Source organism: Crotalus tigris, unplaced genomic scaffold (assembly GCF_016545835.1).
Source record: "Crotalus tigris isolate CLP2741 ecotype Arizona unplaced genomic scaffold, ASM1654583v1 scf7180000018517.1768243, whole genome shotgun sequence".
Lineage (NCBI taxonomy): Eukaryota > Metazoa > Chordata > Lepidosauria > Squamata > Viperidae > Crotalus > Crotalus tigris.
In genome coordinates this window covers 46515-64780 of record NW_024097052.1, presented here as the reverse complement: position 1 = coordinate 64780, position 18266 = coordinate 46515, and the positions used below count along the sequence as shown (strand labels likewise).

The 18266-nt window shown below is 40.0% G+C and overlaps 1 protein-coding gene across 2 annotated transcripts in view; it reads right to left on the bottom strand.

The window, feature by feature from the left end:
* LOC120312524 (protein argonaute-3) overlaps window positions 1-15016 on the bottom strand; it is a 46275-nt gene extending 31259 nt beyond the window's left edge. Inside the window, exons 1-2 of one of the 2 annotated variants that reach the window (XM_039353329.1) lie at window positions 14465-15016; window positions 1089-1260 (exon numbers count right to left, since the gene is read on the bottom strand). In XM_039353329.1, the coding sequence (XP_039209263.1) occupies window positions 1089-1260; window positions 14465-14483 (191 nt within the window). In that variant the 5' untranslated portion in view covers window positions 14484-15016. Of the gene's footprint in view, window positions 1-1088; window positions 1261-14464 lie in introns of those variants that run through there. The other variant, XM_039353330.1, reaches the window with a different exon arrangement.
* Between the last annotated feature and the right edge of the window lie 3250 nt (window positions 15017-18266).

Sequence of the window (18266 nt, the reverse complement as noted above, 5' to 3'; positions counted from 1 at the left end):
GAGGGCATGGTGAAAGTGAATGGAAAGTTCTTGTATAAAATAGAATAAGTTGCACGACGAGGCAGAACGGTAGTTGACTGAAGACAGGGAGTTTTTTTTTTAACTGTATACTACTGAGCACTGAAAACTGCTATTATAGGACTCCTGTAACATCCACCAATTTGGACAGCTTCACTGGATACAAAGCAGTTCATGATCTTTAGTCAAGATCACGATAGTATTGCTAGTAACGGTGGTAATTTGCCTCTCAAAGCCAGTTGCTGAAAACTAAGGTTTTGAGGTTATTATTCTCTTATGTTCTGTTTTGGGCTTCTCAGCGGCATCTCTTTGACCACTGTGGAAACAGAATGTCAGTTTAGATATACCCTGGGTCTGATCCAGCAGGGCTTTCAGCCTATTCAGATCTAATCCGCAACTGGTTGACTATTTGTATTCTGATTAATACATTAACAAGCATTTTTTTACTAAGCCATGACACTCAAGTTTACTATCCTACCAAGAAATAAAAATCATCCAGTAAAGCAAATTTGTTTTTTTAAAAAAATCCATGTTTCTCTAATAGCACTACTGTGAAAACATGGCATTTCTTAGAAGCCCACGCTATAATTTCAGTACAAAAAAAAAGAGTGTTCTATATAGAGACTAAACCAGATTCATGATGAATGTTAACTTTCAAAAGTTGTGCTTAATTTCGGTTTGAATTCTACTTATTCCCAAATTACTTAAAAGTGCTAATGACTCTTAAAAACAAAGATGAAGTTACTCACTTTTGCCACATTCTACTTGCTCTGTCAATGCTAAAGACATATGCCATTTTTTTTAAATGAATTTTAATTCCTTTCCGGTATGTGGGTGTCTATGTAAAACAATGTATGTTCAAGTTATAAATTTACTCCTCAATCCAAGAATAAAAAAATATGTTCTCCGCGTCAGCTATTTTTTTAAAAACAACAACATAAAAACACTATCAAATGAAATGTTTTCTCCTCAAACAAGAGTGCTGATCAGCTTTATTTACTAAAAGCATCTCACTTCATTGGCTATATCAATATTAGTAAGCTAAAATAACATTACCCATTATAACTTACCTGTTCACTCTCCTAGGACACTTATCTGGCTTAATGTCCACCTCATAGAGGTAGACGTCAATCTTTGGGATTTCAACTTGGAAGCAGTTGGCCAGCAGTTTAATAGGTTTCCCCATGGTGCCATAGCCAGGTCGTCGAGGCACCATGAGTAGGGGCTGAGCCCCAACGGTTCCTGCAAATAAAGCAAGGGTAAAACTTAAGAGATGGATGCTGAACCTGTTTTAGTGACATTGGTGCAACTGCGAGAAGAAACATTCAGAATTACTCCCTTCAATACATTTGCACAAATATTACACTAATTTCCATCTGCAACAGATAGACCAGTGATGGCGAACCTTTTCAAGACCGAGTGCCCAAACTGCAACCCAAAACCCACTTATGTATCGCTGGGTGCTGGGTAGGCGTGGCCCATTGGGTGGGTGTGTCCATTTGGATGGGCGTGGCCCATTGGGTGGGCGTGGCTGCGGTGGTAACGGCAGACTGGATGGGACTAAAAAGTTCAATCAATCAATTCCAACTTTGCGAGATCTTTTTTTTTCCCCGCAAGAAGTTGAACTTGATCGATTGATTGAACCTTTTTTTTTTGGGCACACAGTGGCAGAGACCTAAAGCGAAAAGGTTTTATAAAACCCAGCTGAAGACTTAGGACTCGAGTGATGCTGCGCGTGCCCACAGAGAGGGCTCTGTGTGCCACCTGTGGCATATGTGCCATAGGTTCGCCACCACGGAGATAGACCCACCTAATCTTGGGTGATTTCCTAAATGCTAAGCAGTTAGAACTGGTCAGTAGTAAATGGAAGATCATCAGAAAATTCCAGGGCTGTAGCTGAAACTGGAAAGTTTTTTAAAAAAACATCATCCTGAAACAAGGCAATATCAAGTCTTCTTTTGCACTGTTGACAAAAAAGCATGAATCAAACTGGATGCAAGGGAATTTTTTTTCCTTCTTTGATATTAGAGGTGGTTCTCAACTTACGACCACAGTTGAAACCAAAACGTATGTTGCTAAGGAAGGCAGTTGTTAAGTGAGTTTTATCCAATTTTACAACCTTTCTTGCTAGAGCTGTTAAGTAAATCACCACAGTTATGAAGTTAGTGACATGTCTTTTAAAGGAGTTTGGCTTCCCCCATTCACTTTGCTGATCAGAAGTTCGCAAAAGGTAATTATTACATGACTACAGGACACTACAACCGTCATAAATACATGCCAGTTGCCAAGCAACCAAATTCTGATCACGTGACCATGGGGCGGCTGCAACGCTTGTGTGAAAAACGTAACTTTTTCCAATGCCGTTGTAACTTTAAAGGGTCACTAAATGAATGGCTGTAAGTTGAGGACCATCTATACTGTTTTATTCCTCCCTAATTAGCCACACCTTGAATGAATTCTGATGTGAATTCATCTTGTGGCTTATAATTTTCAGTCCCGCCGTTACCGTGCATATGAAATAATATTCCTTATACCTAATAAAAATGTTCAATTTAAACCTTATAAACATATCAAACAATTTTCATAGTCCTTTTCTCCCAATCCATCAAAATTCTGGGCGCACTGATCTCAAGTTTAGAAAAGCACAGCTTTTCCCTTATCAGTCTCTAGGTTTCCCCAGATCTGTCTCTAATATCTTAGATCGGAAGCTCAGACAATCAAATGCTAATTTCAGATATCTTCTGCCCTTCAGATATCTGTGGTGGCTGTATTTTTATAATTCTACTGAATTCATAAATAAAATAGCAGAAATACATGTACAGCAGTACATAAATGAGAGGTGTACAGTGTCAATTCTCAAGTACTAAGAACTGAGGGTCCCCCTTACTGGTCCGTGGCCCATTGGGAACTGGGCCGGGCAAACGGTGGCCACGCATGGGAAGCTCCATCTGCATAACCGGTGTGCATGTGCATGAAGCCATCTCCTCCCACCTGCCACTGCCATCACCACTATTGCCAGTCCACAGAACTGGAAAGGTTGGGGACCATTGTGCTAGAGCAGAGTTTCCCAACCTTCCCAGCTTGGCGGTCCGGAGGGAAAGGGAGCTGCAGGGAAATGGGCACGTGCATGAAGCCCGCACACACGTGCACAAATGGGCATGTGCACACTGGTGGCGCTATCATCTGTGCGCATGTGCAAATGCCCACACACATGCGCAAACAGGCTGCCAGCACCCATGGCACCCACGTTGGCGCACGCATGCATGTACGAACAGGCCAACAGCACCCGCGTGGTGGTGCTAGCGTGAGTAGGGCGGGGCTCACCAGCTTTTCCTGGGGCCCGGTGACCAACAGGCCACGGCCTAGTACCAGGATGCAGACCATAGGTTGGGGACCCCTATGCTAGAGGACACACAGCTGCCTTTATTAGAATAGGAAGATTAATTAGCCTCCTTTCCCCTCTTTTATAACCATGATGTGATCCACATAATTTTCCAAATCAGTGAAGTGAAAATGTTTAGAGTCCCAGTCCTACTAGTTCCCGGTCCTACTAGCAACTAACTTAGTCCAATTTGTATTTGTTTTGCCAGCACAAATATTTTTCAAGCACAACTGCACAAGCACAACTGCAAAAGCAATACCCATCCGCAAAAAAGAATAAAATAATAGTACAATCAGATATGAATTAGTATGAATCAGAACAGAATATAGAATATAGAATAGAATATAGAATAGAGTAGAAGTAGAATAGAATAGGTTCTTTATTGGCCAAATATGATTGGACACACAAGGAATTTGTCTCCCAAAATATTTTCACTATCCACAATCAACACTCTCAATTTTCTGTGTCGTGTCCAGTATTGGAGCTATGACGGTGCCAGTCATTAATGAAAAAAAATAAAGAAATTAAAAGAAGAGTTATACATTACTCTGGGGTTCTTGGAATGATTCATAAGATAAATGTCATCATTTCTAGACGCAACACAATCAACCATAACCACCACTTTCATACACCTACACATAATAGAACTTGCACATATTCCCACTTATTGATTTCAGCTGTTAATATCACTGATGCACGTAAAAAGCAGTAACGTAAATTCATTGTAAAGGATGTTCTGTCCATGGTTTCAAAGGTTATATTGCAATATATTAAATTTCACAGAGCTTTCAGAAAATTATAATAATCACAAAAGGTTAACAGATAAAACCAATATCACATCATTTAAGAAAATGGTTTTACAATATGAGTCCTTGTAATCTATTCTATAGAAATTTATTAATGTAGCAATTTAAACTACCAGAACTTTAAATAGTTCTAACTGGAAGAAAAGTATCAACTCAGACAAGCATTGTCTTTGTTAAGTCTATGACTTGTATTTACAAAACATTGAAAGAAATAATGTAGCAAGGAGTTTAAATATTGTTTGTCATTACATCTGCTTCTCCCTGAAAGAATGAAATCCCTTTGGAGGGAGCTTTCCCATAAATCATTCCCTACTGGGAAAATAAATGTATTTATTTGTTAAATTTATTCTGTTTCACATTCACAATTTATCTGAAATCATCTAAATTATAAATCTAAAATATCTGAGATAATAGGATTGTTTAAAAACTGCTGTTCCTGAAAGAAGTTCAAAATGAAGTTCAGCATGTAAAGCAATGTCATTACAAATTATTACAAGAAAATGTATAACTGTTGGGACTGTACATGTTCAAAGAATTGGGTGCTCTTTGAAATGATTAGGAAAAATACTTTGGAAGTTTCATGAGCACAGCATTTTTCAGCTCCTAATTAAAACAGCGCAGGAGTTTTTCCATTTGAACCTGGAAAACATACAGCTGCTTTAATTAGTATCAGGGAGATATTAAGCTCCAACACAATTCTTTCAAATCATTTCAAAGGGTACAATCCTCTAATACAGTGTTTCTCAACCTTGACAATTTTAAGGCATGTGGACTTCAACTCCCAGAATTCCACAGCCAGCAATGCCAGCTGTGGAATTCTGGGAGTTGAAGTCCACATGCCTTAAAATTGTCAAGGTTGAGAAACACTGCTCTAATAAGAGAACATTCACGCTAGACACAGTTTGTTCCATTTTTAGCCATCCAAAATTGAAGCATAAAAATAACAGGGCGAAATACATAAAAATCCCTCAAAGTAGAAATGAATGTTCAATATAAAAAGCCATTCCTTTATATGGCAATGGTGTATGTTTCACCTATGGCAATAACTTACAATGCAGAGCAGGGGGTGTCAAACTCGCAATGTCACATGTCGCGACATATTGTGACTTTTTTCCCATTGCTGGCAATGGGGTGGCCGCGGTTTTGGCATGACGCATCCAGCCCGTGGGCTGGCAGTTTGACACCCCTGATATAAAGCATACTAGTAAAGAGATGCGTTATGCTGAATACAGCCTTTTTCTACAGAAACTATTAAAGAACAGAATACACAGTAACAGAGTCAGAAAGGGACCTTGGAGGTCTTCTAGTCCAACCCACTGCTCAAACAGGAGACCCTAAACCTTTTGGGACAAATTGCTCTCCAATCTTTTCTTTAAAAAACCTGCAGAGATGGAGCGCTCACAACTTCTGGGGATAAGCCGTTCCACTAACTGTTCTCACTGTTAGAAAATTTCTTAGTTCTAGGTTGGATCTTTCTTTAATGATACTTCTTGTTCTGCTCTCTGGTGCTTTGGAGTGTAGCTTGATCCCCTCTTCCCCGTGACAGTCCTTCAAGTACTGGAAGACTGCTATCTTATCTCTCTCACACACACACACACACACACACACACACACACACACACACACACGGCCTTATCTTTGTTAGACTAGACCAGTGTTTCTCAACCTTGACAATTTTAAGGCATGTGGACTTCAACTCCCAGAATTCCACAGCCAGCAATGCTGGCTGTGGAATTCTGGGAGTTGAAGTCCACATGCCTTAAAATTGTCAAGGTTGAAAAACACTGGACTAGACATATCTCGTTCCCAGACTGTTTATAGGGGTTAGCCTACAGATCCCTTATCTTCTTTGTTGCTCTTCTCTGCACTTTTTGTAGAGTCTCAACTTTTTTTTTATCATGTGACAATGATTCAGGGGCTGCAGCACATGTTTTCCTGGAAGCTGTCCCAACGAATATTACAGTGCAGTGTTTTTCAACCTTGGCAATTTTAAGACTTGTGGACTTCAACTCCCAGAATTTCCCAGCCAGCAAAGAGAGCTAAAATTATTTGATTAGTGTGCCACTTTAAACAAGGGTCCTCGTTTGTCTTTCCAAAATCATCTAGGAATACTACAACAGGATAAGCTCTGGTTAACAACCCCAGGCTAGTTTAACAGCAACAAGTCAGAAATCATTCTTTGGATGGCACTCTGGTTGAGTTTTCTAATTTTCTGAAATCATATTATCCACAGAACCAGAAACTAATGAGGCTGGATTCAACATGCCAAGCCAACAAAAACAAAAGACAATCAAAATTAATGAAGTTTAATGTACTGTGTGAATGCAGCCACTATGTTTTTAACTTATTTGGCTAAGCATGCCAGCACACAAGTCATTTGGCTAACTAGACACTTTACAAAAGCAAACAATGTGTGGGAGAAAAATAAATAAAAGTTAGGTTATGCAATCTTTGTTTTTGTCAACTTACAAGACAGTTTATAAGCTACTATAACTGCACCAACTATATTCATCAAACCCTTGTGATTTAAAAAAAAAATCAAGCTAATAAGCAACACTCAGCTCCACTCTCTTTTCTAACATGTAGTATGGTTTATTTGTTCAAGTCTTTTCATTTGTTACACATTCCTTTATTTTAGATATGCCAAACTTAACGCTTCTTGATCGCTGCTGTGCTCTATTACCATTATTATCCTAAATAATATAAGCTGATCCGTATGAAGGTGAGGACATATACGTAGGACATATTTTATAGCCTAACCATGTTTCAGATATGGCTAAGCTGCAAAATGACAATTAAAGAATTCATGCTATATACACAAAGCACAATAGAAATATAGAAAGCAGCTTTTATCTTGTTTTTTCTATCTGCATAAACTAAGCAATGCTTGGATAACATTTGTAATAACATTCTTTCACTGTGGAAGAAAAGCTGGATACAAAGGTATAGTAGCAGGAACCTGAAAATTACTCAGCTTGTTAAACAAGCAGAAACAGGATCACAACAGGCCAAATGACTCACAAGTCAAATTTATATAAGTGACAGTTCACATTTGAGGGGAAATAATGACAGCAGGATTTTAAAAAAATCTAAATCTAAAACCAATCCCAATAGAAAAATTACTTTGTTGTCCTACTGCTCATACTAGAAGTATAAGAAAGGGATATGAACCCCATTACAAATTGCTGATACTAGGAAAATTGAAAAATTGATGATTTATGATTTAGCATGTAGAAGGGATAGGTTAAGGGGAGAAGAAATAGGTGTTTGTAATTTTATAAGAGGTGATGAGTTATCATTTTTTAACTTGTTCTAATTGATTGGAAGTCATCTCTTCAGATATTTTTTCATTATTCTATTTTTCCTTTTTTTCTACTTTTCTTTGCACTTTTTTTTCTTTTTGAGTTTAATTTGCATTTACTTTTACTATTTACTATACTTTACTAAATACTATTGTATTTAAAATCTTTAATTTAAAAATTGAATTCCCAGAACATATTAAACCAAAAAGAAACACATTATGGCTTAATGTGATGAGTGTAGCCACTCATGTTGGAGTCATAAATACAGATTAATCAAGAGAAGAAAGTATAGACCTCAGACATACCCAAGGGTTATAAGTACAGATCTGAATAATAAAACTTTTGTTCCATTTAACAGCAGCCACTAAGGAGGGGAAAGTTTTCCAAATAAGACTCCAACAGAAAGATAAAATGTTCTAAAGAGAGAAGACAATGATATACTGATAGATAAAAACATTATAGTTCTTTTTCACTGGGTATAATGTATATATTTACTTTTTAATATAAAAAGCCTAAACAACAGATGTCATCATACTGTGCCACTGTATCCCTTGCCAAAACATTGAATTGTTTACAGTAATATTTCAGGAAGCCAATTTTTGATCCAGAAATAATGCAGGCTCGGAAATAAGAAAATTACTTAACAGAGTGACTTAGGCAAAAGGAGATGCTTAACCTCCTCTTAAATCTATCTTGCTTCTTGTTTGATTGATGTGTTTCTTCATCTCTCTTATGTACATCTTTTCCAAAAAACACCTTTCTCTAACATTCTTTAGGCTATCAAACTAAATTACTTTAAAATGCACTATTAACATGCATGAGTACTTATATTAGTGACTCATAAAACTCCCCAGAAAGTTAAACACAGAGCCTTGCTTTGCAAACTATTCCAATAACAGTTGTACTCATAAGCACAGTCAATACTTCTTGGACTTGAATCCTTTAGTCAAGCAGTGTTTCTCAACCTTGACCATTTTAAGGCATGTGGACTTCAACTCCCAGAATTCCACAGCCAGCAAGGTTGAGAAACACTGCGGTTTAGTGGCTTTGCCTTATTCTGACTCCTCCTTATTTAAGGTCCAAACCACTCGAGTTCACACTTCAGTGCGATCAAATTTTACCTGTGTTCATTTAATCATAGCCTCAAATGCACAGAAACCGAATCCAGTAACCAAGGAAAATAAGGGGGAGGAGAGGGAAATTCCATTATCACAACTTTACCAGCCGTTGCCTCAGAACAGATATTAACTTCATTTTCAGATATTAGTTTCTGCAAAGATCAGTTTTTGTATACGTGATGGACAGAAAGTAAGAAATTGAAACATTATCTTTGGTGTTTGAAAACTCTCTTGCACCTAGCAAGGAGCTTGTACAAGCTCTTTTGAAATAAGCAAAGATTCATCTGCGAACTACTGTACATTATCAGTCATTCTTAATTATCTTCAGTACTAATTTTATAGAGGATCCTCTATTCAGTGGCTGTTTGGAATCCAAACATTGAGCCATAGACTAGCCAATTACATTTAACTGTGTTATGTGAATACAGCCTGTCTATGTAATTTATTGTTGAACCTGGATTAGCTGAAAAAAACCATGATTAAGCTAATCACAGTGGACAAGTCATGTGAATACAGCCAGAGGGATCTATTAGTAAACCAGATCCATTCACAGCTTAACATTAAGCTTAAACCAGTGGTTCTCAACCTGTGGGTCGGGGCTCCATTTGGGGTCGAACGACCATTTCACGGGGGTCGCCAAACAAGGCTGTCCACCATTTTTTTCCCCTTTTCTTTGGCCACGCCCCTGGCACCCGGTGATGTATAAGTGGTTGGGGGTCACCACAACATGGGGAACTGTATTATGGGGTCGCAGCATTAGAAAGGTTGAGAACCACTGGCTTAAACCAATGCCAAGACATTTAAAATATGTCAATATAGGCGCCAACCTTTTTCAGAGTGCAACTTTTGTAGATTTACTGGGAGCATTAAAGGTGATAATAATAGCCGAGCGCCAGTTTGGTGCAGTGATTAAGACATCAGCTAGAAACTGGGAGATTGTGAGTTCTAGTCTTGCCTTGGGCACAAAGCCAGCTGGGTGACTGTAGACCAGGCACTTTCTTTCAGCCGTAGGAGGCAGCAATGCAAACTGCTTCTGAAAAACCTTGCCAAGAAATTACGGGGACTTGCCCAAGCAGTCTCTGAGAATTGAACAGTAATAACAGCAGCTAATGAGGATTTGAAAGAAATGGTGGAAACCTCAGCATAAAGGAAATTTGGATAGAAAAACCCTTGTAACTATTTATGTATATAAAATCATAATATTGTGGGTTTTTTTTTCGAGTCGCAGGAGGGTTGCTATGTTAAGGGTTGCTTAGTTAAGCAGCCCAAGAAACTCACCAGGATACAGAGTCACAATTCTAATAACATTAAACAATTTCTATTGTTTTTCAACATATATTAAGCATGTTTTGCTACCATTTTTTTTAATTTTTATAGGAGCTTTACCGGCTCTAACATTTACTCCCATTTGCCATGATTTATACTCATGGGCACTGGAGCCATTAATGTGATTAGGCAAGGTCCATCACTCTTTATTTTTCTTGGTTATTTTAGGTTTCAGTCTCTACATTTCTGGACGCATCTGTGTTCCACCTAAATTTTTGCAACATAGTTTTACAGACACAGTATTAAAATTCACCTTTGCAATAAAACAGATTTTACTGTTTCTATCGTGTTTTAGACATTTATATTGATGACTATATGTTTCGCTATTTTATATAGATTTAAATACGTCCATAATACCAGTTGTACAGATATAATATAAAACTACATAGGTGATTAATCTTAATTATATATATAATCACATTGGTGTCACATTTTTATATTTTATTCCGATAGCATATGGATTAGAATGTTTGGCACAATGGAATTTTTAAAATTTAGTATTAAAAACAAATTTTTAAAAAAGTTAATTGGACTGAGATGGACTAGAGAAATTGAATAATACATTTTATTGGTCAATGATCAAAGTGATGGAAGAGGAGGAAGAGGGCTCTAGCGCTATTTCAACTCTCCATGTGCATTTTTGTGGATTTTTTTCTAACTAACAGCGGGTTATTTTTTTTTAAAAAAAAATAAAGCTAAAATACAAATCCAGTTAGGAAATTAAACATCAAATTCTGGATGTGACCCGGCAATGTCCTAAAGCAGGGGTAGGCAACCTTGGCTCTTTTATGATTCCTGAACTTCAATTTCCAGAATTCCTGAGCCATCCATGCTCAGGAATTCTGGGAGTTGAAGTCCACAAGCCAAGGTTGCCTACCCCTGTCCTAAAGTATGAAAACAAAAATCCAACATATATACGGCAAAGGTTATCCCTCTAGGACAGTGGTTCTCAACCTGTGGGTCGGGACCCCATTTGGGGTCGAACGACCATTTCACGGGGGTCACCAAACAACGCAGTCCGCCATTTTCCCCCCCTTTTCCTTAGCTGCGCTGCTCCCTTTTATTCTATTGGCTTTTGACAGCCAATAGAATAGACTCTCTTGAATAGAGTCTAATTCTATTGGCTTTCAAAAGCCAATAGGAATTGTCCAGGCTGTCTCTGTCCTGCTGAGCCCGCCAAAAGTCCCATTCTGCAAATGGTGCTGCACCAGTTGAGTAGTCCTCGACTTACGACCGGTTGGGGATCGCGGCATTAAAAAGGTTGAGAACCACTGCTCTAGGATGAAATCAGTGGCTACTCAATACTGTAGACCGTGGCCTGATTCATACAGTTTGCTATGCTACATTATAATATGGATTGTTGGTTTTGGCTTAGTGATGTTTGTAAAGTATTGTTTATGGATTAATGGGTTGAACTAGGTCGTGCAGTGTCACATTTTTCAAAGTGTGACTCCCAATTAGTTGCCAATAGTCACGCTACATATGTATCGTATCGTAAGGAAACTAACTTCAAAATAGTTTAGTTGCTGTGAATGAACAAATATTAAAAGTCCATCTATCATTGCAGAAAAGGATAACGTTGAAATCTATGATCAAAATCATGAATTGAAAACAAATGATGTGACTGATGATCACAATTGAAAATCTAAATATTTCCTCTATTAGGCAATGTTGCTAGTGACTAATCTGGACTATGTGATTTAAATAATGCCAAAGATTTGTAATTGCAGGAATAACTATGAAGTTTCAGTTTTTGTGCAACTATGTCAGCTGTCATGTTGATAACTTAAAAAGAAAGCTGTCTCTTCATTAAACAATTGATTTAAAGTGATAACTGAAGAAAGCAGTTGCCATCATTTTTATTTATTCCATTATACATTGAAATTTATACATTAGTTAAGGTCTTCAAAACTCAATCAAAAGTCAAGTAGTTCTAGCTATCCATCCAATAATAGGTACATTATTTCTAAGCATGTTTGAGAATCAGAAAGAGATCAGATTTATTCTCATTTCAAAATCTCTCAAGTCAGCTAATCAAACTATTCCTAAATTTTGAGCAATCGTACCTAAAGCATTTAAGCAGATTTCGCCAATTTATTTCAGTTAAGTGAGATTAGCTTTTACGGTTCCACAGAATTTCAGCAACCTTTGTGTTTAATATAGTATTGATGTTTAAATGTATTACACTAGGTTGACCAATACCTATGCCTACCAACGTGTAACAGAAAATGCAATTTTCAGGTGGAATAAGTAGGTTTTTCCCAATGAATCAACCATCTGATGCAATTTTTTTTTATTTCAGGTAATAGGGTATAAGAAGCTGTAGCATACATTAAAGTATCTTTTTCAGAACACAAAGACTGTTTCTTCTAAAAATATTTCAGTTTTCATCCTTAGAATAATGATAAGATACTAAGTGCCCCTCACCATTACTATATCCAGGGATCCTCACTGCCACAAAAATACCTCATCTTCATGCTACTGAAATGATGACAAGCTAACATATGTCAAGACTGGATGACTGGTGTTTGGGTAAACCAGTGCTTTTCAACACTATGCTGGAGGATGATTCTGGGAGTTGAACTCTATTGCCCACTTTTAAGATGCTAGGTTGAAAAACAATGTCCTGTACCAATCTACTTCCAAAGCATAAGAAAACCCTGATCACCTTCTTCATTCAACTATCTCAACAGTCCCTAGTTTGCAAGTCCATAGTTAATGGAACATGTCATTTAATAAAAAGGAGATGTACAGCAGATCTATTTCATGGTAATACAATGTTCCTTTAACACAGTGTTTCTCAACCTTGACAATTTTAAGGCATGTGGACTTCAACTCCCAGAATTCCACAGCCGGCAATGCTGGCTGTGGAATTCTGGGAGTTGAAGTCCACATGCCTTAAAATTGTCAAGGTTGAGAAACACTGCTTTAACAGGTAAGGACTGCTCCACAAAGCCTGAACAGTCACCTTATCTCCCAGTCCAAATGTAAGCATGAAACTCCACCGCCTTCTCAACTGTTATTATACACAATCCCCATTGCCCTATATCCTCAAAGTCTACTCATCCACCCTCTCATTTTAGCTCCTTCCCCAACCTATGTCCTCCAGAAGGATGGGGGGTAGATTGCTATTCCCATAGTTCTCAGCCAGCACAGTAAAGGATTGTGGGACTGGGGAGCATTTAGCATCAGACAGCTGGATGGCACCAGTTTGGGAGGTCAGGGCTGCTTCAACTCTTCAACTCACCAATGCCTTCGTAAAGTTTCAGATTGCTTATTGACCCCCAAACATATGAAAATTTAATAAATACTACTTTAATAGTACTATTATTAATAGTAGCAATTAATAGAGACACCTCAGGGCCATTCTCGCTGGCAGCTGTCTATCCAATCCTGGGTAATTCTGCCCCAACACCAGGCACCTCACCTGCAAGACTAGGCAGTGGAGACCCTAAAAGAATCAGACCCTAATCATTTATGTATAACCCACCATAAAAATAACTCAAGGCAGCAAACATACCAAATACCGCTTCCTATTTTAAACCACTTATTGACCCCTTGTCTCATGATAGTATTTACGATCCCTTATATCGACCCCTTGGTGCTGAAGAAGACTCCTGTGAATCCCCTGGACTGCAAGGTGTTCAAACTGGTCAATCCTAGAGGAGATCAACCCTAATTGCTCTTTAGAAGGCCAGATCCTGAAGTTGAAACTCAAGTACTTTGGCCACCTGATGAGAAGGAAGGACTCACTGGAGAAGAGCCCAATGCTGGGAAAGATGGAGGGCAAGAGAAGAATGGGACAACAGAGAATGAGGTAGCTGGATGGAGTCACTGAAGCAGCAGGCGTGAGCTTCAATGGACTCCAGAAGATGGTAGAGGACAGGAAGGCCTGGAGGAACGTTGTCCATGGGGTCGCGATGGGTCGGACACAACTTCGCAACTCACAACAATAAATATCGACCCCTTGTTAACCCCCACCTGTTCACTGGGACTTTCTTTGGATACTCAAGTCATTTGCAGACCTTTTGGACAGTCCTTTCTGGTGGTCGATATTGACCCCTCTTGGATCCCCAGTTGAAGCTGAACAGCCCAATCCTGCCTCCGCTCTGAAGAGCAGCCAAGACACGAAGGCTAATCCTAGGCCAGGGGTAGGCAATCTTGGCTCTTTTATGACTGGTGGACTTCAACTCCCAGAATTCCTGAGCCAGCCATGCTAAGGGGAAAGGGAGAATTTCCAAGTTGAGCCACGCTGGCTGAGGAATTCTGGGAGTTGAAGTCCAGAAGTCATGAAGGGGCCATAGTTTCCCCCATGCTGGCTGAGGAATTCTGGGAGTTGAAGTCCACGAGTCATCAAAGAGCCCAGGTTGCCTACCCCTGTCCTAGGAGAAGCCAGGGGGTCCCCAAGGGGCCCCTCGCCCTCTCGCGCTTTGCGGGGAGCAACGAGGCCTCCTCATCTCCTCTCCGGGTCCGAAGGCCCCCGCCCCGCCCCAGGCAACCCCGCTGCCTCACCTGCGCTGCCGATTTCCATTCATGGACTCGGCGCGGCCGCTCTGTCGGATGGGGGGGGGAGCGCTCCGGTTCTTCTTCCTCCTCCTCCTCCTCCTCCTCAGCTCGCGCCGTCCCGGTCCGGTCCGGCCGGGCCTGAGGGGGCGGCGGTGGAGACGGCGGATCTTTTTTCTCCTCCTCCTCCTCCTCCTTCTCTGCCTCGCAGCCCGAAGTCGGGTCGCCCTTTCTTCTTGCGCCGCTGCTGCTGCTCCTGCCTCAGCCCAACCCGGCCTTTCGTCCAGCTGCGGGCTCCGGAGGTGGCCAAGCAGGCGGAAATGGCGTGGCCGCCCGCAGCCCAGCTCGCCCGCTGCTCCGCCGCCGACCGACTGAGGGACCCGAAGGAGCCCAGCTCTGAGGAGAGCGGTCTTCGCCGTTTGAGGGCGCGCGCATGCGCCACCGCACTCTTTTCCCCCCGCTCGGTCCGGAAACCCCTCCCTTCTCGACTCTTTGGTTAGCAGCTGCTCTTCAGCCTTCCTGCGTGCCTGCGGGAGGAGAAGAGAGGGACGGTCTATACGCCTCACAAAACAACAGGGTAGCACGCACGCGTACTTTAACTTCTGTTCCGGCCGCCGGAAGTCCCTCCTCGACGTCAAGACTTCTGCTGTCTCTACAATTCCTTCCTCCCGCGCAAGTTCGCGCTTCACTCGCCTGGCTCACTACGCACGCGCGAGTCTGTTGCTGGGCCGCTCCTCCAAGAGCGACGAAGGGGCGGGGCTCCTAGCAAAGGAGGATGAAGCGGGCTCTTGTTTTTTTTTAAATCATTTTGTTGGCGGGTGATCCAGGGGTTGAGAGTTCCGAGTTCGAATCTAGGGTGCTCTTGAATTATTTACTCATGACCAGCAATACCAAAAGTTAAATGAGCAGTGGGTTTACCTAACATTGGCTTCTTTAATCCTAGCTGCCTCTGCGAGAATTTGAATTGTACAACCGGAATTGCTTCTCTTTTTCTCACCATAGCTGGATGGAACAAGCTAATTTAACACATTGCACGAACCAAATAATGATAATATAATAATAATAATGAAGTTGGAAGGGATCTTGGAGGTCATCGAGTCCAACCCCCTGCTCAGGCAGGAAACCCTACACCATATACAGTACAGTACATGTACAATAGTTTGCTGTACCTTCCCTTCCAACCTCAATTCAGGTTTTTTTTTTTTTGTAATATCAGTGACTGGGATGGCTATTGGAATACTGATCAATGCTGTTAAAAAAGGGGGGAGGAGTATATACTGTGTGTGTATGTGTGTTATGTTTTGTTTCATTTTGTTTTGTTTCGTTGGTTCAAAAATAAAAAAATAAAAAAGGAATACTGATCAAATCTGCAGATTAAGGGAAAAGAGATGATTTAACTCTGGAAATAACAATTAAAGCAATTTTGGAAAGAGAAATGGGCTGAAAGCATCAGAATAAAATTAATCAAGAAACAAATCTAAAGCAAAAATGAAATGCATACAATGATATAAATACAATTTATATCATTGAGTTCTTCCTCTCTGACTTGGTTGTTTCCTTGCAGATGGAAGGTAGGTAACATTATCAGTGCAAGTCAGTGTGAGGTTTATATGCAGTAGTTTGCCCTGCCAATTTGGGGGGGGGAAGTAGTTTATTATTTATATCCCACCTTTATTATTTCTGCAAATAATTCAAGGTGGTGAATATATCTAAAATACTTTCCTCCTCCTATTTTGTCCACAACAACCTTGTGAAGTGGGCTGGGCTGGGCTGGGCTGGGCTAGAATAGAATAGAATAGAATAGAATAGAATAGAATAGAATAGAATAGACTAGACTTTGGAGGTCTTCTAGTCCAACCCCTTGCTCAGGCAGGAAACCCTATACCAGGGGTCTTCAAACTTGGCCCTTTTATGACTTGTGTATTTCAACTCCCAGAATTCCTCAGCCAGGCATGGTGGCTGAGGAATTCTGGGAGTTGAAGTCCACAGGTCATAAAAGGGCCAAGTTTGAAGGCCCCTGCCCTATACCATTTCAGACAAATGATTGATCAATCTCTTATTTAAAACTTCCAGTGTTGGAGCATTTACAACTTCTGGAGGCAAATAATGAAGGAAGGAGGAAGGGAAGATTTTTCACTGGAAATAACAAAATTTTGTAGTACCAACTCATTTTCTCTTCTCCAGGTTGCAATCGTTCTAGAACAGGGGTCTTCAAACTTGGCCCTTTTATGACTTGTGGACTTCAACTCCCAGAATTCCTCAGCCAGGCATGTGTTGGAAGTCCACGTCATAAAAGAGCCAAGTTTGAAGACCCCCATTCTAGAACTTAATGCCTGGCCAACTGGACTGAGACAATACTAGCAACTCAACCAAAGCCTATCTTGCAACTCCTTTCTGATCTACAGTGTTATAGTTCATAGAGTTATTGGCCTCTTGATTTATACTACTCCCCATCTGATTACCAGCATAATTTATAGACATTCCAAAGAGAACAAGGTCATTTGAAAGCACCTGATGCAAAGGTCACACACAGACACACAAAGAATAGATTGTGCAGAAATATTCTTTGATATACTAGACCAGGGGTGGGCAACTGTGGCCCCTTTATGACTTGTGGACTTCAATTCCCACAACCCCTGAGCCAGCCATGCTGTACTAAACCAATCGTCACCAAGCAGCTGCACCTCATGTACCATAAGACTACAACTCCCAGCCAGTACAAAGCTTCTGCCAATTGCAATCCTAGCCTACCTAAAAGATGAATGGAATAAGTGTCCTAGAAGAAAGTAAAAACAAAATAAAACTAACCCTCCAGTTTTGCAATATAGCATTGTTTCCTCTCTTTGTTATGTCCTGTTTCACCCCCTTATTGTTGCATTTCTGATGGTTATAGAAAGATATGCTGTTGTTATTATTATTATTATTATTATTATTATTATTATTAAAAAATCAAATTAAGCCCATAGTTTACTACTGTCGATCAAGGTTATGCAGCAATAGTTTAAACCCACTTAATAAAACAGCACATGCAATGCTCAATTTCAAATAAACACAAACACACACACAAATCAAGGCTACACAGGCAGATGTGTTTTGTGAACATTCTGTATTTACACATCCACACTTCCTTGTAACAGGTTAAAAAAAAACTGTTTTGAACATAGACTAGAATTGCCGTCAGTTTAAAACTTTCACAATTATTTAGAAGTGCAAAATTACATGCGCATGTGTGATACGGGTTTTGTTTCTTTTTTTAAAATTATTATTATTATTGCTGTTCTGCTGTGTGGCTCTCACCAGAGAGAACCAGCACAACAAGTTTGCACTGGGCTGCCAAGATGCTTTTAACACTTGAATAAAAGGGAGGGACGGAGGAAGAGGAAGAAGAAGAAAAAAAAAAGTACTGGAAGTTGCATCTTTTCTACAACGTCAGCATTTTATGGACAGTGGTTGTTTCATTGGTCCCAAAATGGTAAGGAAAAAACAAAGAAGCAAAAAGGAAAAAAAAAAAAGAATCAGTAACTTTTCTTTTGAGAACAATCTTTAGGAGGGGAAAAAAAACATTTTGTACAATTTTCAACAGATGGGGGGGGGGGAAGAAACTGCTCTTTCAGACAAAAGCCCCTGGCACTGTTTAAAGATGTAGAAACAGACCTCAGAAAGGCATTTGCACCCAATTACGGATATTTGGAGCAGAACGCAAAAGTCCTGGAGAAGGTTCTGAAGCAACCACCAAATGGGGGAAAAATAAATCCCTATACTTCCACTTAAAACTTCTCAAGTGAATTTTTCCCTAGCTCAGGAACGGGGG